General features: G+C 48.0%; 1 protein-coding gene across 1 annotated transcript in view; it reads left to right on the top strand.

The window, feature by feature from the left end:
- EXT1 (exostosin glycosyltransferase 1) overlaps positions 1-20,334 on the top strand; it is a 248,912-nt gene that overhangs the window by 220,433 nt on the left and 8,145 nt on the right. The window contains exons 5-8 of the mRNA XM_069220651.1: positions 1,523-1,655; positions 3,902-4,020; positions 8,889-8,984; positions 10,853-10,942. Coding sequence (XP_069076752.1) covers positions 1,523-1,655; positions 3,902-4,020; positions 8,889-8,984; positions 10,853-10,942 — 438 coding nt within the window. The remainder of the gene's footprint in view (positions 1-1,522; positions 1,656-3,901; positions 4,021-8,888; positions 8,985-10,852; positions 10,943-20,334) is intronic.

Raw genomic sequence — 20,334 nt, 5'->3', positions numbered from 1 at the left:
TAACCTCTAGAGTTATCATACCATTATTATTCCCTGATATATTCTGGCCACATAAAGATCTTTGCTGGAGGTGCCTTATCCCCATAAGATATTTTAAAAAGCAGTCTTTGCAACCAATTAAGCAGAACAGGTTTACTGCCAGGTTTGTTCTTGTTGCCAATTTATTTATGGTAGAGTTTAAAAAAATTAATGTACAAGTTAAGTCCCAGGCTTTGCGTCGGGGTTGTGTCACATCTTTGGCCGAACCCCAAATCTCCTTTGTTAAATATTGTAATGCACTAAGATTTACTTATGATAGACCTGCTAAACATGTGTGAGAGGTCTTAAGATCTTATGTTACTTCTTGTGAGGTCATTTCCTGTGAGGTCTTGAGTTATGCCATTTCCTCTAATACCACCTGCGATATCACACACCCTGACGTCACTTGCATAGTGCTTAGCTTGGTTAGTGTCCCCACTTCTGTTTTAGGACCGTTCCCTGAGAAAGCTTGTAGGAAAGCTAGAACCTTGTGTTTACAAGCTGTTCCAGTCTAGTTGGAGGGCATCCCGCATTCTTTTCGCCCAATCACAGGGCAGCTTAGAGTTCCCACCTTTACTGAAAAGAATCAGCGGAGACAGTGTACCTTTCCCTGGGGCCTGGGGCAGTTCTACTTGGTGCTGTGTGCACTGGTGCTAGTAGCAGTTGGTGTTTGATGTTTACGGAATGAGTTGGAATAGTGCTTCTCTTGAAGTATCCACTGCACCTGAAATCTCGTTCTGTAACACGTTTTAAGTGAGGAGAACTCGATCAGTTGTCAAACTTCTATTGCACACGTACCCGTGCAGATCGACTAGTTTAATGCTGGTGACTCAGTCGGAAATCCCGGAGCCATGTGGGAATGGCACCAGGCCGTTTCGTGGTTGAAACGCGCTGCACAAACACTGTTGGCGTAGCAGTAGGTTAAGTATAGAAGGACTCTGAAAGAAGTAGGCCTGGCAGAATTAACCAGTGGGAAGGGCACCATGAACTCCAGAAGGGTCGGATCCAGGCCAGGTTCTCCTTATAGCTAGATAAAAGGCGCTTACATACATGGAACTAAATTAATCTGCATTACATCACCGGTGATTCAGCAAACCCGGCATGGATCCGATCCTGCTGGACCGCCGTTGGGTACTGCTAATTTAGACAGATGGAAGCAATACAGAGGCCTAGTACCACGAGGCTGCCTATCCTTAAACAAGCCCTGTCAAAGGGGTTTATGAAACGAGACATGTGTAGTTGCGAGAAAATAAAAGGTGGACTGGAAAACGGACGTTCACGATCTTTGAGAAAAGGAGCCCAGTAGATTTCTAATGCCATAGAGATGGTGAAGGTGCGAATCCAAATAAAAGTATACTTGCCGCCTCAGATGCTAGACTGTGAAGGCGGGATGCGCACGAGGTTCTTTTTGTCCTATTGTTTCAATGTGGTGTTTCTGACTTGCAGTGTTTGAGAGGCTGCGCGTTGTAAAATATTTAACGCCTGCATATTTCTGTTCTCCCAGATCATCCAGGACCGAATTGATAAACACATATCACGAAACAGCTTAATATGGAACAAGCATCCCGGAGGACTGTTCGTGCTGCCGCAGTATTCATCATATCTGGGAGACTTTCCTTACTACTATGCTAATCTAGGTAAGAGCATCCTTGTCGGTGACCCTTCTCTAATGGGGTCTTCACACGAAAACACCATTGATTTCCGAGCAGCTCATCAGAAATAGCCGTCTTCAGTGCGGAATGCTGGGTAAAATATGAAATATCCCTACGACTTGGTCCCGAAGTATGTCGACTGCCTCGATCAATGCAGATCTGGCCGAGTTTGTGGCTCCTGAGGCCTGTCGTGAATACGTTCTTTGAATTCCCATGTTTTGCAGGGCTGTAGGCGTCTTTAAGGCAGGAAGTTGATGTAAAGGTATGTGTATGTGCAGCTTTCCTCCCCTGCATCCACTCATGTCTCCGAGGAAGGCTGCTCGCCTGAGCTGATGAACTCTGAGCTCTGTGTGTGTTGGAATGAGGTTTGTTGTGAGTCTGTGGCACTCGGTCTCTTACCTCTAATAGACCCATCGCTGGTTTTAGCCGGTTCCTATTTTTACTCCTGAAATGTATTTAGTATTGATTGTCCTAATGTAGATGTATAGATTTCCCTGGTACCTGTAATTGGTGGCTTCTGCATTGCTGGGATGAGATGATGGAATGATTAGTATGCTTCTGGTCCCTGCTAGCTCGGTTTGTCCACAGTGCTCAGCCATTTAATAAAAGAGAAGTGCCTCAACATCTGTCTTTTATGCGCTTAAAGAGCCAGGCCCGTTGCAGATTGATCGAAGATGTATATATCACGTAAAGAGGCTTGAGGGATGCAGGACCACAGGAGCACAACCTCCGCTCCAATTACTAACACAAAACTCTTTACCAGCAGTCACTGACAGAGAGGAATTGACCTAACTGTCAGCAAACGGATGGGGCCGCTATGAGCCGGCTCTAAGTTTGAGGGGAGGGTGTTCCCACTTTGCGGCCCCACCTTGTTCCCCTATCTGTCTCCCGTGGAACTTCATTCCATGCAGCCCCCCAGGCCCCTGATTGTAGAGCTTTCCCTGCCTGTGCCCACATCATTACATTCTGAGGCTGCTGCCATGTTAAATAATGGGAGAACACTCTGCAGCCAATAGGGAAGTTGTAGCTTCCCCCCATACGTCCTTGCGTCATCTCATTTGAATGTAACAGGCATGTTACCTGAGGGAAAACACCTTTGCAGCCAATAGGAGGGCAACAGACACTCGTTCTCGTTGAAGGTGCATGTCTTCTGCCCAATCAAGCAGTGTACTCAAGGTAACAAAGGCCCTTGCCTGGGAGTGCTCCTCAAGGCTCTTTGTTAACGGATCACATAAGGTTGGTTAACAAGCAGGCACCCTCGACCCAAAACTAAAAGAACCCACTTATTAGGTCGAGATCTTTCTTAAAAATCAGCATCAGAGCACATAAAGGATAAACTAAATAGTCCAGGCCTTGGTATCTTTTGTACATGTTGGTAGTTATTGGAGAAAGCACAGTTTTTTGTTTTTTTTTTGCCCACTTCCCATCAAAGTTCTAGATTGCAAGAAGTATTTTACCCATATTATAATGTTCGTACAACTCTAAATATATACAGTTTGTACATTTGAAAACAGTAATATTAGGATTTATTGTGTCTGCTTCCGTACATTGAAAGTATAGGTGAACAGCGAGTGCCCGGCTCGCTGTTGACCTATCACAGTTGGGTGGGTTTTAAGGGATTGATATGGGATTTGAACTTGCCGCGTTTGATGACGGAACTCATTTATTGAAAAGGTTGACCATGTCCCTAACTGCCACATCCCATCGCATTCAAGGGCTCAGAAGTAGCTGTAATGTGACCAGACTATCCAGCTCTTTAGACGTTGGCATTGGCATGTTTAGTGTATACCTCAACCAGGGGCTGTTCCCGCCTGTTACATACAGTTCCCAAACGTGCAGGGCCGGGCTGGCCATAGCGGGCACCGGGCGTTTCCCCGGTGGGCTGCAAGGATGGGGGCCGGTTTTGTAGCCGTGCTGCGAACTCCGCTCCCAAAACAGCAGCAAGCTCGTGCATGCACACACTCCCCATGAGGCCTTAAAACGGTGCGTGGTACCTTTGCACGCACTTTTAAGGCCTCCTTGTGCGCGCAGTGGTACTGCCTGGGAGGGGGGGGGGGCTGGTCAGAAAAGGTTGCCAGGGCTGCTTTGGGTTCCCGGGCCGGCCCTGTAAGCAGCGTATACTCGCTTTGGCAAGTCTGTCACAGCACATGTCCACATCTGGGTTACTGTGGAAGGCTGGATTGTTACAGTTCAGGAAAGGAGACCTCATTTCTGTGTTTTTTTTGTTTCAGGTTTGAAGTCTCCTTCCAAGTTTACAGCGGTTATTCATGCAGTAACGCCCTTGGTTTCCCAGTCACAACCTATCCTGAAACTCCTTGTTGCTGTAGCCAAATCCCAATACTGTTCGCAGGTGAGCATCTTCATTTTCTTTCAGCTTTCTCATATAAACAGGCAGTAAAAATGCATTTCCATTTGATATTTAATACATGTAGCATTAGAACCACACATTGTGGTAAAAGTTATATTTTTATTATGTTTAAGTTATAATTAAATGTATCCGTCACATTACTTTTTTTTACAGTGTAAAATCAACTTTGCGGACACAAGTGATTATTAAATGCCTATCCAGCCCAGCGCTTAGCCAGACTGTTGGTTCAGCAGCAGTCAGGCCACAACGGCAATAAATGATAGGGACATACATGGGCGTTCTATTGTACTGTGATACGCAGACTCAGTGTTTCAGCCCCCACTTGGATTGCTACTCCCCCCCCCCCCCACTTGGATTGCTACTCCCCCCCCACTTGGATTGCTACTCCCCCCTCACTTGGATTGCTACTCCTAGACGGGCACTCTCTGCTGTACTCCTAGACGGGCACTCTCTGCTGTACTCCTAGACGGGCACTCTCTGCTGTACTCCTAGACGGGCACCTCTCTGCTGTACTCCTAGACGGGCACCTCTCTGCTGTACTCCTAGACGGGCACTCTGTGCTGTACTCCTAGACGGGCACTCTGTGCTGTACTCCTAGACGGGCACCTCTCTGCTGTACTCCTAGACGGGCACCTCTCTGCTGTACTCCTAGACGGGCACCTCTCTGCTGTACTCCTAGACGGGCACCTCTCTGCTGTACTCCTAGACGGGCACTCTCTGCTGTACTCCTAGACGGGCACTCTCTGCTGTACTCCTAGACGGGCACTCTCTGCTGTACTCCTAGACGGGCACTCTCTGCTGTACTCCTAGACGGGCACTCTGTGCTGTACTCCTAGACGGGCACTCTGTGCTGTACTCCTAGACGGGCACTCTGTGCTGTACTCCTAGACGGGCACTCTGTGCTGTACTCCTAGACGGGCACTCTGTGCTATACTCCTAGACGGGCACCTCTCTGCTATACTCCTAGACGGGCACCTCTCTGCTATACTCCTAGACGGGCACCTCTCTGCTATACTCCTAGACGGGCACCTCTCTGCTGTACTCCTAGACGGGCGCGCTCTGCTATACTCCTAGACGGGCGCGCTCTGCTATACTCCTAGACGGGCGCGCTCTGCTATACTCCTAGACGGGCGCGCTCTGCTATACTCCTAGACGGGCGCGCTCTGCTATATTCCTAGACGGGCGCGCTCTGCTATACTCCTAGACGGGCGCGCTCTGCTATACTCCTAGACGGGCGCGCTCTGCTATACTCCTAGACGGGCGCGCTCTGCTATACTCCTAGACGGGCGCGCTCTGCTATACTCCTAGACGGGCGCGCTCTGCTGTACTCCTAGACGGGCGCGCTCTGCTGTACTCCTAGACGGGCGCGCTCTGCTGTACTCCTAGACGGGCACTCTCTGCTGTACTCCTAGACGGGCACTCTCTGCTGTACTCCTAGACGGGCACCTCTCTGCTGTACTCCTAGACGGGCACCTCTCTGCTGTACTCCTAGACGGGCACCTCTCTGCTGTACTCCTAGACGGGCACCTCTCTGCTGTACTCCTAGACGGGCACCTCTCTGCTGTACTCCTAGACGGGCACTCTGTGCTATACTCCTAGACGGGCGATCTCGCTTTGGATCTTGGGCCAGCTGTTCCTGAACAGGAAGACCATTCTTAATCTTGTTCATGTGTCTCATTGACTGTCTCACGGACAGCGCTTTAAACTGTGCCAGTTATGAATGTATCGGCGTATATAAAGTTTGTGACGCATCCAAGACAGTCTTCGGCCACCTATGAATTTAAAAGCAGTTTGTTTGCTATTTAAATTTAGGAAGTGAGATGTGCCTTCCATTAGCGCCCCTTTGTGGTGTCGAATGTTGCAGATTTTCATTCATGCGGGTATGTGTGCAAGTTAAGATGCACTTTCTCTGGTTTCTGTGGCAGTCTTTGATTACTGGTCCAAAGACGGGGGGCACTGCTATTCACCGCTGGTGTCCCAGGACCGCCGGTATCGCTGCAATGACGCTGGATAGCAAGGTTACTCTCTGTACATTCTGCTCTCCCTGGGTAGCTGGGTCAAGATGTCGAAGCTTGCTCTAAACGGTGGATGTATATTTGAGAACGTGAATGCACTAGGACTGTAATTAGACAATAAGTGTAATGACTTAGAATGCTTATTATAAACGTATGCAGTCTTCTATGATAGGTCCGCCATTTCTTGTAGTTTGGGAACAGGCGGTGTTGCAGCCCCCAAATTAGCAGAGCCTCGTGCTCTGCTACTGACTCAACACAAAAACAAACATTAGCAAACCCAGTAAGTCCCTTCTTTAAAGCTCAGCTGGCTTTTTGGTTTTGCCAATGCTGTCTGTTGCAGAGCAGCTGCAAAACGAGAAAAAAATGGTTGGTGCAGTTTTCCACAACCTCGCCAAACCAAGCCAGACTCGCCACCTGCAGCTTGATGATGACATAGGTGTGCACGCGTCACCACGCATGCAGGAATTGTCACTGTGTTGGCCATATTTTTTTTGCTTGGTTTTACTCTGGACAGTCCCCGCATGATGATATATGTGCCTGTGTGTGTCACTAAGCATGCGCACTTATGCATCACACTGCCTTTTTTCCTTTGCTTTCGGTTTACCATTCTAAGATGGCAGATGCCCACTTTGGAGTAGTAAATCCAGGTGCATGAAAGTGCATGTTAGAAAAGCAGGTGGTCACGTAGCAAATTGCAACTGCTGGCGCCCCGAAAAAGAATTTTGTAAAAGGTGGCATGGAGTGTTGGGGGTACTGGAGGAGTAGTGGAGGTGGAGCACGTCAACACTGCCAAACAATAGGGAGCACTGGATGAGCTGCGGCAGGGTGAGGTGGGGCAGAGAAACCAGCTGACGAGCTGTGGTGGGGGGCATGGACAGTGCAGAGGCAAGCATGTTGGGTAGAATCAGCACATGGAGGAGAGAATGAGAACACGTGTGGGCTCCCAGGGAGTGCTGAAAGAAAAAAGTAGTTCCCTGCAATAAGTGCAAAGATAGAAGGCATGCTGTCCAATTCTACCGAAGAGGGTCACACTCAAGAACAGGAAGGAAAGCCATCGAACATGAAGCCAGTAATTGAGATTGACAAAAAATCCAACCAGTGATGAGTAATGGGCTAACACAGAGCCCACTATAAATATTCATATTGTACACGATATGTCTTTTGACAACAGAAACTAAAAACGGCCTGCGGGTGAGTCTTGACAAGATATGCACCAGTAGTGGACTCTCAGATATTAAGTCCTCTGCTCGAAAAAACATCTCAGCAGAAAGTCACATATGGGGGGGATATATAGCACAGTTGTGCACACACTGATGACTTTCATCTCTGCAGAATACTGCAAAAATACACCTAACGAGAGTTGTGTCCAGTATAATTTTATGCAATACATTCATGCATTTTCGTCAGCCTGCGTTGTCAGGTAACCTAATTTATTGTGAAGTATTAACATCTTTCTTACTGTGCTGGCACGTCTCACCTTTTTGAGTTCAGAATTCCGGAACTGACAAGTTGGCTTTGCATTTGTCCCATGCTAAGGCACGCTCCATGACTAATCATAGACATGCTAAAGCCTGAATCTTATAAACATTGAAAGAACCATCTTGCAGCCTACTCAAAGCCTCCACACACTTTCTGCAAGCTTTTCTCTTTGATGGCAGCTTTTAAGCTTACATTATGTTTTGCCAAGTCTTTTTTTTTTTTTTTTTCTGCTTACATCTGTATTTTGCATTTCTTTTATTTGATCTTCCAAATATTTTCTTCTTGGTTATAAGTTGGGAATGTGAAGCAGTCTGATGTAGCCATGTCGTTCATTCACCATAGTAACAGTTTCTCCATAAGGATCTGTGTGGTGCCATAGTCACACAGTGATGCCCTAAAATGTGCAATTTGGGTTGTCCGAGAGAAGCCAAGTGCAGAGCCAGTTTTCTTCTGAACAAGAGGGTGGTGGAGCTTGTTCCAGGTCTTAGGACCAATGTCAGAGGTGGTGCTTCATCCTGTATGAGTGTGCAGGATGCGAAGGTGTGGGCGAGCAGTAAGCCAGCTGCTCTGAGGTGCCTGGGAGGGATGTGGAAGTGGATGCAGTCACTTGGCACAGGTTGTGCATTGCTTTGTAGGTGAGAATGAGGAGTTTGAAGGTTGCGTATTTCAGGATGGGGAGCCAGTGAAGGCTCTCCAGGTGCTTGGAAGTGTGTCTTTGTGGAGGAAGGTTGAGTATATGTCTGGCAGCTGTGTTTAGTAGTGCTTGGAGTTTATTGGTGAGCTTGGTAGAGGTGCCTACATAAAAGGGTTTGCCATAGTCTAGTCTGCTGGTGACGAGGGCTTTGGGTTACTGTTCTGCGGGTGTCCAGTATCTCCTTGTCTTTTCATCTCATTTACACTTTTAACTTCCAGTGCTTACCTATCTGTTCTAGCCTTAGCAGTTTTTTTGTATCCAGCTTTTCTTCCAGCACATGACCTAAAGCATTGTAATAGGGGTGAATATCTACAGAACCCTATGTTTTACTTTGTGACTTTATCCGTAGGTTTCTGGTTTTCGTGTCCAGCTCAAGTGTTTTGTTGGTGCTCTGTTAAAGGCCCGCTGGACTGCAAAAATGATTGTGCTTCTGTACAAGCCAGTTGTGTATGCTTTGTGGGTGCTCGAGAGGAGAGCACGATCGAATCTGAACATTGTACCCTACAGGTGTCTGCTATAGGGTTGTGAGGGTCTACCAGAGCACTCTGTACTAGAAAAGCCCTTAGATTTTCTGATTAGTTGCAGTAAGCCGTAAGGGAGGTCTGTTTAAGAGGAAATCTAGGTACTAGCATGCATGTAACCCAGAGGTATGTGTCTTTCAGATCATCGTCTTGTGGAATTGCGATAAGCCTCTTCCCGCCAAACACCGCTGGCCTGCCACTGCTGTGCCTGTGATAGTAATCGAAGGAGAAAGTAAGGTAGGTGCTTTACACCTTCACAAAAGACACACTGGTGGAGGCAACTTGTTTCATTATTGCAACTTCAGGAGGATGGAACCACAGTTCAAAATAACAAATTCTGGTCTGTGTCTCGGGTACACACCACCCTTGACTTTGATATAGGTGTGACTTGACGTTTTTTCCTCCCTTTAGCTTTTCCTGTTTGTAGTAACCTAGTGTTTCTAGTACGCGATTTCTGCGGCTAGAAAGATCGATCTTGACTGTATCGCCCACATTTCGTAGGGGTCAAGGTATCCGAGGTGAAAGCAAGGAGTCAGGGAGCCATATTTTAAACCGGGATCATCGCGAGGCTTTTGGAGGGAGGAGCCTTCGCCGCTAGAATATGAGATTAGAGAACGACTTTAAAAAATGTGTTTTGCGTGTGGACACGAGCAGCGCCCGAGGGGGTTGTATGTAACTTTCACCCTCCCCGTCTGACGGAGCAGCGTTCCCTGCTGCAACGTGCCCCACCGGGTCCGTGCGGGCTAACCAGGGAAAGGTCAGCGCCCCCGTTAATCCGCCGCTAATGGTTTCCGACCGAGTCAGTGGGCATGTAAACCGCGTCAGGAGACTTGCCTCTTGGCCGGCCCGGATGCTGCTGGCTAATGCCTGAGCTCTGTGAAACGCGGCGTTACCCGGGAGTCAAAAGCAGCGCGTCCGCGGCAGGCATTTGTAGGTGCTGACCCTGGGGCGGCTGTTCCCGCCGCCCGAAGCCCGCCACGCTTGTCTGCCGTCTCTGCTCCGTAAGCAGGGCTCCCGGCGCTGCGTGCCAAGGGGCTTCAGGCGGGCAGAGCCGCGGCGCTGCGGGCCCTGCGGGTGGGGGCGCTCCCGCTGCTCCCGACAGTGGTGGCAGGGGTATTTTAGTTTTCTTTTTATTTATTTTTTGAGGGGTTCAGTTTGGAACAGGTCTGAATTTATGATCCAGTTTCAGGTCTTTCATGCCCTTATTGACCAGGTCACGGATGGTTGTGGATGTAGCATGAAACATAAATACATTTCTCTGCACAGTGTTTGTAGTAGACTCTCACACATCAGCCACATTAAAAATCTATTAAAAGCAATCGGTATTTAAATCAGTCTGTTTAGGAATTGTTCAAGGGCTTCGGGGGAAGACTCTTTCCAAAACAGAGCTGGCTCTGTCAGGGGCTGCTGAAAGGCTGGAGCCCTGGGCCACAACCCACTGTGCCCCTGCCTTAAAATGTCTCTTAGTAGTAGCTCGTCGTATGCCTGCCTTCTCTTGCAACGCCGCCCCCTACACGTTAGTTGGTAGCCGCCGGGATTGGTTTTGCGGACACGACACAGAAATCAAGTCGGCGAGATGATAAAATATGGCGAATCCTTTAGTCTCGAACCCCTTACTGATTGAATGCGCACATCGACCTTTTGTAGATACTTTGTCCTCATGTATCAAGTAATCTTATAGGAGAAAAAAACAGAATAGCAGGTGCAAGACCCCCGTGCTGCTAGATAGAATTCAACACTTTACTTTTGTTGAATAGCCACAGAGGCATATTTATGAAATTCGAAGAATTATCTAGAGATAACAGTAGAACACTTTGGTTGGCCGAGAAATGAAATGCATGAATGAAAATGTTGGGTAAACTTAACCAACCCAGTAGTCTCTTGGTCTGTACTCGGCTGCATCTTGTGCATGGGTTCCATGCCAGTCAAGGCACCTGTCGGGGTGTGTCCTGTCGCCGTGATATCAGGGGAGAGTGCTCCCGCGGGGATGTGCGCCTCCTCGGTGACACCAGTAGGTGGCGCCCAGTTGCACTTGTGACAGAAGGTACGGAGGAGTGAAAGGTGCTATTCACTCATTTTTTCTGTTTTTTTCTTTTTGTCCCCAGGTCATGAGCAGCCGTTTCCTACCCTACGACAACATAATCACTGACGCAGTCCTAAGCCTCGATGAAGATACGGTGCTTTCTACGACTGAGGTAAGCATGCGGCGCCCGCTGCTGCCAGGCCCTTCAGCACGCAGTAAGTGTGCTCTACACACCAGCAGTTACAGCGGCTGTGCCACAATAGAGAAATTGTAGGACATGTTCTCCGCTTCGAGGAGGGGGAAGGGATTGTTTAGACTGCTCCCCTCAGTGCCACTTCTAATTGCTGGTTTTTAGTTGGCATTGGTGCCACCTCCTGCCATGTGAGCGCTCCTTTTTTTTTGTTTCTTGTTAATTGCCCCTTCAATTTGCATACGCTCATAATAATCGCTGCAGGCAAGCAGGCTGGCGTGGAAACGGGAGCTCGAGCCCCAGAATGTAACCCCCCCCCCCCCCCCCATTTCATGGGAAGCTGCCTTGCCGATGCATTTGTTTCCTAATGAATGCCTCCCACCCAGCCCTCACTTCAACCTGTAGATGTCCCTCTCCTTGGCAGCCCGACCCTCAGCCCTTTCACTAACGAGTGGGAGGGGCAGCGCCTCGGGACTCGGATGGCACATTCACTTCTAGTTGGGGAGCATCGAACCGCTGAGCAGAAAATGAAATGTAATTATGTTCTTTGTACATTTCTTGATTAAGGAAATGAGTTGGGCGGGAGGGATTGAGGAGAATGGTACGCATGTGTGCTAAAACAAGAGTAAATGTCAGCGGTCCTGGTTTTTCTTTTCTGTATCAGGGGCGGCTGATACCCTTTGAAAGTGGTGGGGCTAGTAAAGTGCCCCACCACTGCCCCCATTTTTTTTTTTTTTTTTAAATTAAAACCCTTGCCTCCAAAACCCCAAAGTATACCGCTCTTCCTTCCAAAAGTGCAAAATAAAATGCCCCCTACCTCCAAAAGCCCAAATAAAAACTACCACTAACTACAAAATAAAACAAAACCACTACGCTTACATGCATTACACAATTCCATGCATTACACATTTAAAATAAAATAAAACAGCACTTAACCCCAGCTGCAGTCCTCCTCGTGTTCTTCTGCTGTCTGTATTGTAGAGGGAGAGATCCCCTGGATTGGATGGAGCGGGCTGGTTGGATGCTCCTTCATGCCTGGAGGCCATTGTTAGGTCTCCACCCATCTGCCTCAAGACAACGGAGTGGAGAGCTTCAAAGTGCGCCGACGCAAAACAGATGTTCAAAGTGAAATGCGTACTTTGGAGCGTCAAGTCAGCCCCCCTTTAGTCCTCTGCTGCCAGTCGGCAACAGAGACCACGCCCACCATGGCTCTGGGCTCAGGTCTGGCACTCCTGCAGTGCACAGTAATCCAGTAAAAATAAAATGGCATTGAAATGTTTTAATTGTCATTTTATTTGTGTCTGCACGGCTCACAGTGGGGGGGGAGGCGACAGCTATCTCTGCCAGTACAGTCAAGTCCTCTTTTGAACTGTCGTGGGAACAACTCTAAAATCACATGGTGTGCCCAATGTCTTTTTGTGCCACAGGCAGAATGTTATGCGCTGCTGCGCTGGTGTCTTTAGCCCAGGGGCGGCTCCTCCACAATAGTGAATGAGCGTCACCCCACTGGCTTCGAGCCAGCAGCTGAAAAATAAACAATATTTTATCATTGTTTTATTTATCAGCTGCTGGCTGAGCCAGCCTGTGCAGGGAGGCTTGACCATGGGATGGGGAGGAGGAGTGGAGTGAGTGCACTTAAGTGCACATGTCTGTTTGGCTTGCCGACAATCCTGGTGCTGCTCTCATGCTTTGTATAGCACAAGAGCAGCAACAGGATTACGTGGGGAGCCTGTGCTGGTATCCCAGGGATTGCTGGGACACCGTCAGGAGAGAAGTGGAGCAAGGCGACCGGTGGCAGCGGTAGGACAAGTAAGTGTTTTTTTTTGTTTTGTTTTTAAACACTTACCTGCCCCGTCGCCCTTCTCCCCTCATTGAGATTTGTGGCAGCCACCACTGCTTTAAACGAGGATAGGCAGCCGCTTCCAGGCCAGCCTTTTCCCATACAAAGCTGCAAACTGCAGATCAGTTGCAGTCTAGCTTCAGAGCAGTTACAGCTCTTCTCACAGCTGCAATGAGCCCAAACAAAGTTACCACCCAAACGAAACAAGAGCTCACCCCAGGAGTCTTGATGAGGTGTTGGTCCAATGGGGAACCACAGAGCTTCCTGGAGTCCGCACTTCAGAGTCTCCGGGAGTCAGTGTCACCAAAGTGGGTGTCAAAGGTCATGAGCCGCTTGGAGGTGCTGGCACAGGTGTAGTACTGAGCGAACTGGACCGCACGACTGGCTGTGTCCTCAAAGTGGTGCACTGCTCTTCTGGAAGTGATGAGTAGCCCTCAAACACAGAGCATCCTCCCTCCAGCAGGGCTCTCTGCTGCATATGTTTTTCAAACAGTCTTCTCTGGCAACCCCCACCATCTCTCCTAGGGCACCCTGTGCGTTGTGGAGTAGCCATGGTCAGTCAGAGGTCTTCGGCCACAAGCGTATAGTTTCAGACCCTTCTTATACTTTGTTCCTCGACACAGTTTGTCAGTTCTAATTGTGGTGTCTATTGGCACAGTCATTGTCTTGGTGTCAGCATGAAGGAGGGGTTGGGCTGGGAATCTTCTGCTGAGAGAGAGTCCCAAAACATGGGAACAAAAGGGGAGGAAACCTTACGGGGAAAGAGAAAACTTGCTCTACTTGGCCTTCCCAAGAGACCGCTGTCTTCAGTCCCTTCACACTCTAGGATCCTGCTGAACATTAAGCTTCAGGAGTGATATCACTTGCCCTTCTGGCCCGCTTCCTCCAGCCTTCGTTTTATACCCCGCAGCAGAGATCCCATAATAGATTATATTGTGGCAATGGTCATTCATGACAAACTTTCCTGGTGCTGTCTACTCTGCCATTATTGCCCCACACTTTTGCAGTGTCCACCACAAGGGATGCAGTGAAAGACCTCGTTGCCAAAGATTGAACAGACAGTTTACTCAGGGGAGGTCAGTAAGGCACTCATACTCCAGAGACTGCAGAGAGAATGTCTGTTCTGCAGCTTATAAATCAGTTTGCTGACACCATTGTTGGTTCTAGGGCAGTTCAGTTGGCTGACAGTCACATGTATTATGAAATGTACACATCTCCCCATTGGAGTGCAGAGCATCTCTTGGTCATATGTCTTAAATACAGGGGAAATTAGTTCACATGCATGCTCATTATGCAAGTCACGGACGGAATGGACCAAAATATTAAGATCACTTTGTGGGGACTTCAAAGCAGTGGTGCATACTTTAAAAATTACATACAGGGAATCGCCCTGTCCCAACATACACTCATGCAGTGTACCAAGAGCCCTCATTAATAGCGTGGGCAAACGGAAGTACTACAACAGCCTCCTACTATAACTAAAGCTATTCTAATTCCCCTAAGAAATGTCCTCAACTTTGCTCCCCTGGTCCTGTCTAGCCTGCTAGGTTCCTTCACTTCGACATTAACCTGGCTGGCTCTCAATCTGAAATTCAAGAGTTATAAATACCTCTCCTTGTTTCCCCCAATTGATCCACATTCACCAGTCCCCTCTTTCCCAGCTTAAAATGTCTCTATATACGTCATTGCCAACTCTCCACACCAATATCACCTTGTTCCTGTGTCCACAGCGCACCCACTATTAAGCCACTCACTGTACACCAGCCCCTTTTCCAGTTGTTCCTCACTGCTTGAACACAGCAACAGAAGCCAGTAGGGAGAACAGGGGTTCTGCATCGTAGCATCCTCACTGATAGTCATAAAAGTAGAATATTTCGGCCTATATGCTGGGTCCCAAAACACTTTTCTAAATATCAATCTATCTGTAGTTTGACATAGACACAGTGTCCATGGTCTGGTGATGCTGCTGTATTTTGTAAGACGGGGTAGCTTTTAGTGAATTTTTCTTGAGTAGGTAAAGTCACTCTTTATTGCATTAAGACCACATTGCAGCACCTAACTGAAGGAAACGTGATACCCTATGTAAAATTCCTTTAACCTACATTCAAAGAGAAATCCATGAATGGCAAGGTTTCCCGTCAGGTTAAAAGTGAAGAAGTTGCAGAGAAAACTGCACAGCCCCAGTTCTTTTTGAATGACCCCAAGTAATGTGTAATAACTTAAAATGCTAATAGATGTGTTGACACTGGGAAGGAGGGAGGTTTTTTTTTTTTTTTTTTTCTTCTTCTTCAGTGAGGATGCCTGTGATGCAGAATTGGGATTACAAGTAAGTAACATTTCCTTCTGGATCCTAGGATCCTCACTGATCTGCATAAACATAGCAGACAAATCTCTAATCCACAGTTGTCAATAAAAAACACAAGCAGAAATACCAGTCAGTTATTTTAACAAGAACTAGTTCATCTCAAACCCTTTTTAGCTAAATAGATTCCTTAATGTGCCCGAACCTTAAACAGCAATGCTTGGAACAAGTATATTCTGATCTCCTTGTGGCTACCTTAGAAATTTCAATGAAAGGTACTTTCCTTAACCAGGCCCCATATGCTGCTTTTCCACATGTAGAGTGAGTTCTGGGTTTCCCAGGAAGTCTTTTTAGCCAGTTGGTAGCAAAGGGCAATGCATTAAACTATCAGTCTTGCAGTAGTTTGTTTTGAAGAAGCCATACCAGGTCTGAGAGGGCCATGGTTTTGGAAAGTACCCTCTTTTTGGCATGATTACCCCCACCTTTTGCCTGCTGTCTGTGTGTTTTGACTGTGTTCACTGGGGTCCTGCTAACCAGGACCCTGGTGACTGTGCTCTCTCCCTCTAAATTTGGTTGCTTGGGACGTCACACACCCCACATTTGCCATACTGGTGCTGCCATATAAGTCCTTAGTATATGGTACCCAGGGCATTGGGGCACCAGGGGTTCCCCATGGGCTGCAGCATGTATTATGCCACCCATGGGAGCCCATGTAAAATGTGTCTGCAGGCCTGCCATGGCAGCCTACAAGAAAAGGGGCATGCGCCCTTTCACTTTAGGTCACTGCACCAGGTCACTGTAAGTCACCTCTATGGTAGGCCCTCCTAGCCCAGGGGGCAGGGTGCAGGTACCTGTGTGTGAGGACAGCCCTGCATGAGCAGAGGTGCCCTATGGACTCCAGCTCCATTCTTGTGGACTTCGTAAGTGTAGGGAAGCCATTTCACCCGTGTCCTGGACACAGGTCACCACTTATGTCCAGCTTTGTATTGGTAACTCCAAACCTATGCATGTTTGGTATCACACATGTCAGAATCATGCCACAATACTGTTGCCATTACTGGTTGTATGATCCCATACACTCTGGGGGTTCCTTAGAGGCTTTGCTGCTACCAATTTGCAGGGTTTTCCAGGCAGCCTGCGCTTCTGCCGTCCTACAGACAGGTTTCTGCCCTTCTGCTTGACCAGCTCAAGCCCTGGAAGGTAGAATAAAGGATTTCCTTTGGGAGAGGGAGGCAACACCCTCTCCCTTTGGAAATAGGTGTTACATGGCATAGGAGGGGTAGCCTCCCCAAGCCACTGGTATGCCTTGAAGGGCACATTTGGTGCCCTTCTTGCATAAACCGGTTTGCACCAGTCCAGGGACCTCTGGCCCCTGCTCTGGTGCAAAACTGGACAATGGAAAGGGATGTAACCACTCCCCTGTCCATCACCACCCCAGGGGTGGTGCCCAGAGCTCTTCCAGGTGGCCATTTGATTCTGCCATCTTGAATCCAATGTGGGCAGAGGCCCCTGGGAGCATCTGACTGGCCACTTCAGGGAGGTGACGTCACAGCTCCTTCCTCATAAGTGGTCAGCCTGCTAGGTGACCAATCCCCCTTACTTGGCTGTTTAGGGTCTCCCTCTTGGGTGGGTCCTCAGATTAGAAGTGCAAGATTCCAGCAGGATTCCTCTGCTACGTTTACTTCACCTTCTGGCCACTGAAACTGCAACTGACCCTCCAGGAACCTAAATCTGCATCTACAGCAACGACTCTTCTCTGCAACATTTCCCAGGCTGTGCACCCTCTGAGAGCGATGAGTCTTCAGACTGTACAAGAAGCAAGAAGGAATCACCCTTGGAGTGAAGGAGCCACTCCCCTGCATCCGCAGGCACCAACGGTGACCGGTCTGCGTGGATCTCCTCTCTTCCAGAGCTGCGTGGATCCTACATCACGGGTGGTGGTCTGTAGTGGTCCCCTTGGCCCTCTCCACCAGTGGTCCAACTTGGGAGACTGTGCGTCCTTGCCTCTCCATGCAGGACAGTTCCTCCGTGCACTGCATCTCTTGCAGCTACCAAGGCTTGTTGGCCTTTCCTCCAAGGGATCTTCATGCTCAGTGTAGCCCCAGCACTCTTCCCTGTGACGCACAGCCCTCTGTGTGCTTCTCCAGCAACGTGGGACTCCTTTCTAAGTGTGCTGTGTAGGCCTCACCTCGACACCTGTGCTTGCTGCCTGTGGGGGCTGCCTCTTCTTCCTGTGACTCTTCTCACTGCTGAGGGTCACCCAGGACTCCCCTCTATGGGTTGAGTCCCCTTGGATCTTGCTTGTCCCCGGCAGCTCCGCATTTATTCTTCCACGACATTTGCCTTTGCCTTTGCCTAGCCTTGTTAGTGGTTTTTCCACACCACTGACCGACTGCAATCCTTCTTCCGGCGTGGGACATAGACTGCATCACTTCATGAACTCTTCAGCTACTCCAGTGTTGTACTGCTGACAGTCTTCGTTCACCGTCCACTTGGTCCTGCATCCACAGATGGGTGGGTAGTGACTCCTTCCACCACCGGACACTCCAACGTGAATTGGACTTGGTCCCCTTCTTTTACAAGCCCTCCTCTACCAGGATCCACCTTTGGTTTTTTGCAGTCTTGTCTGGGTCTTGCAAAATCATCTTCTGAAGTTCTTTTGGTGGGTTTGGGGAAAACCAGATACTTACCTCTTTTCTCCTGGTTGCTGGGGGGCACTCTTATACTTACCTTTTGGGGTTCTTAGTTCCTCCAGCTCCCCTTTACCAATTCCACATCCTTGGGTGGTGGCTGTACTTTCGCATTCCACTTTCTTAGTATATGGTTCCACCCCCACCCTACCCTCCCTTCAGTACTTGCTATTGTTTTCCCTGTTTTCTATTGTCTTTTATGCTAATCGCTGACTTCTAATGTGTATATAATAGTGTTTACTTGCCTCCAGTTGGGGTATTGCATATATAGTATCTTGGTATTTGTATTGCCATAATAAAGCACCTTTAACACTGTGTGGTTCGTTCATGTGTGTAAGGGTTGTGTGACTTCAGTGGTCTTGCAGAAGCTTTGTATGTCTCCTAGATAAGCCTTGGCTGCTCATCCACAGCTACCTCTAGAGACCCCTGGCTCCCTAGACACGGACTACACCTTACTAATAGGGGATACTTGGACCTGGCATAGGGTGATAACACTGTAGGTGCTCACCACACTCCAGGCCAACTTCCTACACATGGTCAATAAACTGATTAAATAAGCAACATTTCAAACTGCATTATACAACCAAAAAATACAGTCACATGGGACCCTGGTTAATACATTTAAATAGAAAGCATGATCGAGCCTACTAAACAGCGCATGTGAAGTCTGTTGTGAGGCATAGAGTGGCTTTCCAAGAACACAGAGGGGCCTAGTGCCCGCCCATTTCTTACCGTTGCTTGACTTTCCTTGTGAATCTCATTTGCCCGCTTCTTATTCATGTTCCCGTTTGTCACTCTTGTTTGCCTCCCACCCCCATGGGGCATTGCCGCTTTACAGTCTACTTGATTAGCTGGCATGGCTCCCTGCTTTTCAAGCAATACTTTTTTTCTGCACAATATGTGCACAAGGGAAACTGCTCAAAAACACAAGCACTGCTTGTGTACATTTCTCCCCGTGCACTGTGTTGCTCTCTGTGTCCTAATTGCTTCTCCTCCCCCCCCCCCTCCCACTTGAGCTTGCACGTGTGGTTCTCCCCATTTCTTCACTCAACCCACACCCTCCATGTTGCTTTCCCCAACCCCTGTTTTTTTCTCTCCCACCCTCTCCCTGTTCTTTCGTATCCTTTCCCTCCATTGCTGCGGCGCTCCTCCTACTCTGTGTTGATTTGACGTTCCTCCCACCATATGCTGTATTACTTCTTGTTTTCTGCTTTACAAAAAACACACTTTTATGCCTTCTATATGTTTTACTTACTGATCCAATTCGCATCAGTAGCTAAAAAGAAAAAATAAAGTGCCCGTGCCTTTTTGTGGATGCGTGCATGCTTGTTTGGTCGGCCATCAAAAGCTTTTGTAGGCTTCTTTTTTTTTTATATACAACTTTAACAAGGTTGTACAGTGTCATTTATGCAGTGCAACATGACAAAAAAACTTTGACAAAGCCAATAAGTCAAAAAGGGGAGACTTTTTGGAAAACCCTCTGCAGATAGTTTAGAAACGTTTTCTAGAACTGCAATGCGCAAATCCAAGTCCAGCACCCTACATGTAACATGTACATAGAGAAAAGTCTTGGAGGGAAAATTGGTTCACCCGAAAAGACGAGAAAACGAGGCGTTGCAAGGGGGAGTGGGGAGACTTTCATGAGGACTGTTGTGCCGGGAGTGAGCTTCTGGTTGTACAGACTTATGAAAACGTGGAATGGTGGATGGTAGCAACCCCCAAAGTAGTTTTTTTGCACCTCATGTCAACGAGTAATACACTGGCAGATGCAGTCGCCGCTACTCCAACAAATGGTTTACTCTGTTTTATGGCATGACCGATTTCATCTTCGACTACCCATGCCTCATCCTTACACAGCCCCCCAACAAAGAACCCAGCTCAGCTGTTGTCACCGGAGAACACCATGCTGGGCGTGGGACTGGATGAGCATGTAGCCATTGTTTCCTGAAGTACGGTGGGTCTTCCTAAGCAGACTCAAGAGCAGGTATATCTAGAAGGAACGTATTTGTTTAAAGAAGCCCATGAATTTACGTTTGCTCTGTTGTCTGAATGACCTAAAAGGAAGCCGCACAATAATTGCAAGATTGTGCTGAAAACTCAGCCCAGCATGGCATGTCTGCATAGGATGCTCAGGCCTTAGAGGAAATGTCTGCCTTGCCTTCTGAAATCTTTGGGTGAGAAAAATGGAGCACAGAACTGATAAGCAAAATGAATTCAACTGTTCACAGTGTCAGTACCCTGTGAGAAATGGACTGTTCTCTGATGTCCTTGAAGAGCTGAGGTCACCAGCTGAGCAGGCTTCTGGGACCTGTGAGAAACCATACCTCCTCCTACTCAAATGTCAAACTGCTGTTCTATTCTTAAACCGGCAGAAAGCAGGGCGGATGTAAAGTTACTGAGATATAAGGAAACATTTACCTGTAAAAAAGTACTTTTTTTTTTTTTTTTTTTTTTTAGATATTCGTGTTTCTTTGGAAAGTTATAATTTGTAATGGGATGTCTGTAAATGTTACCCTGATTTACCACTGTTCGTGTACTCTTT

This window comes from Pleurodeles waltl, chromosome 2_2 (genome assembly GCF_031143425.1).
Source record: "Pleurodeles waltl isolate 20211129_DDA chromosome 2_2, aPleWal1.hap1.20221129, whole genome shotgun sequence".
In the NCBI taxonomy this organism is placed as follows: Eukaryota; Metazoa; Chordata; class Amphibia; order Caudata; family Salamandridae; genus Pleurodeles; species Pleurodeles waltl.
This window is presented reverse-complemented; position numbering and strand designations above follow the sequence as displayed.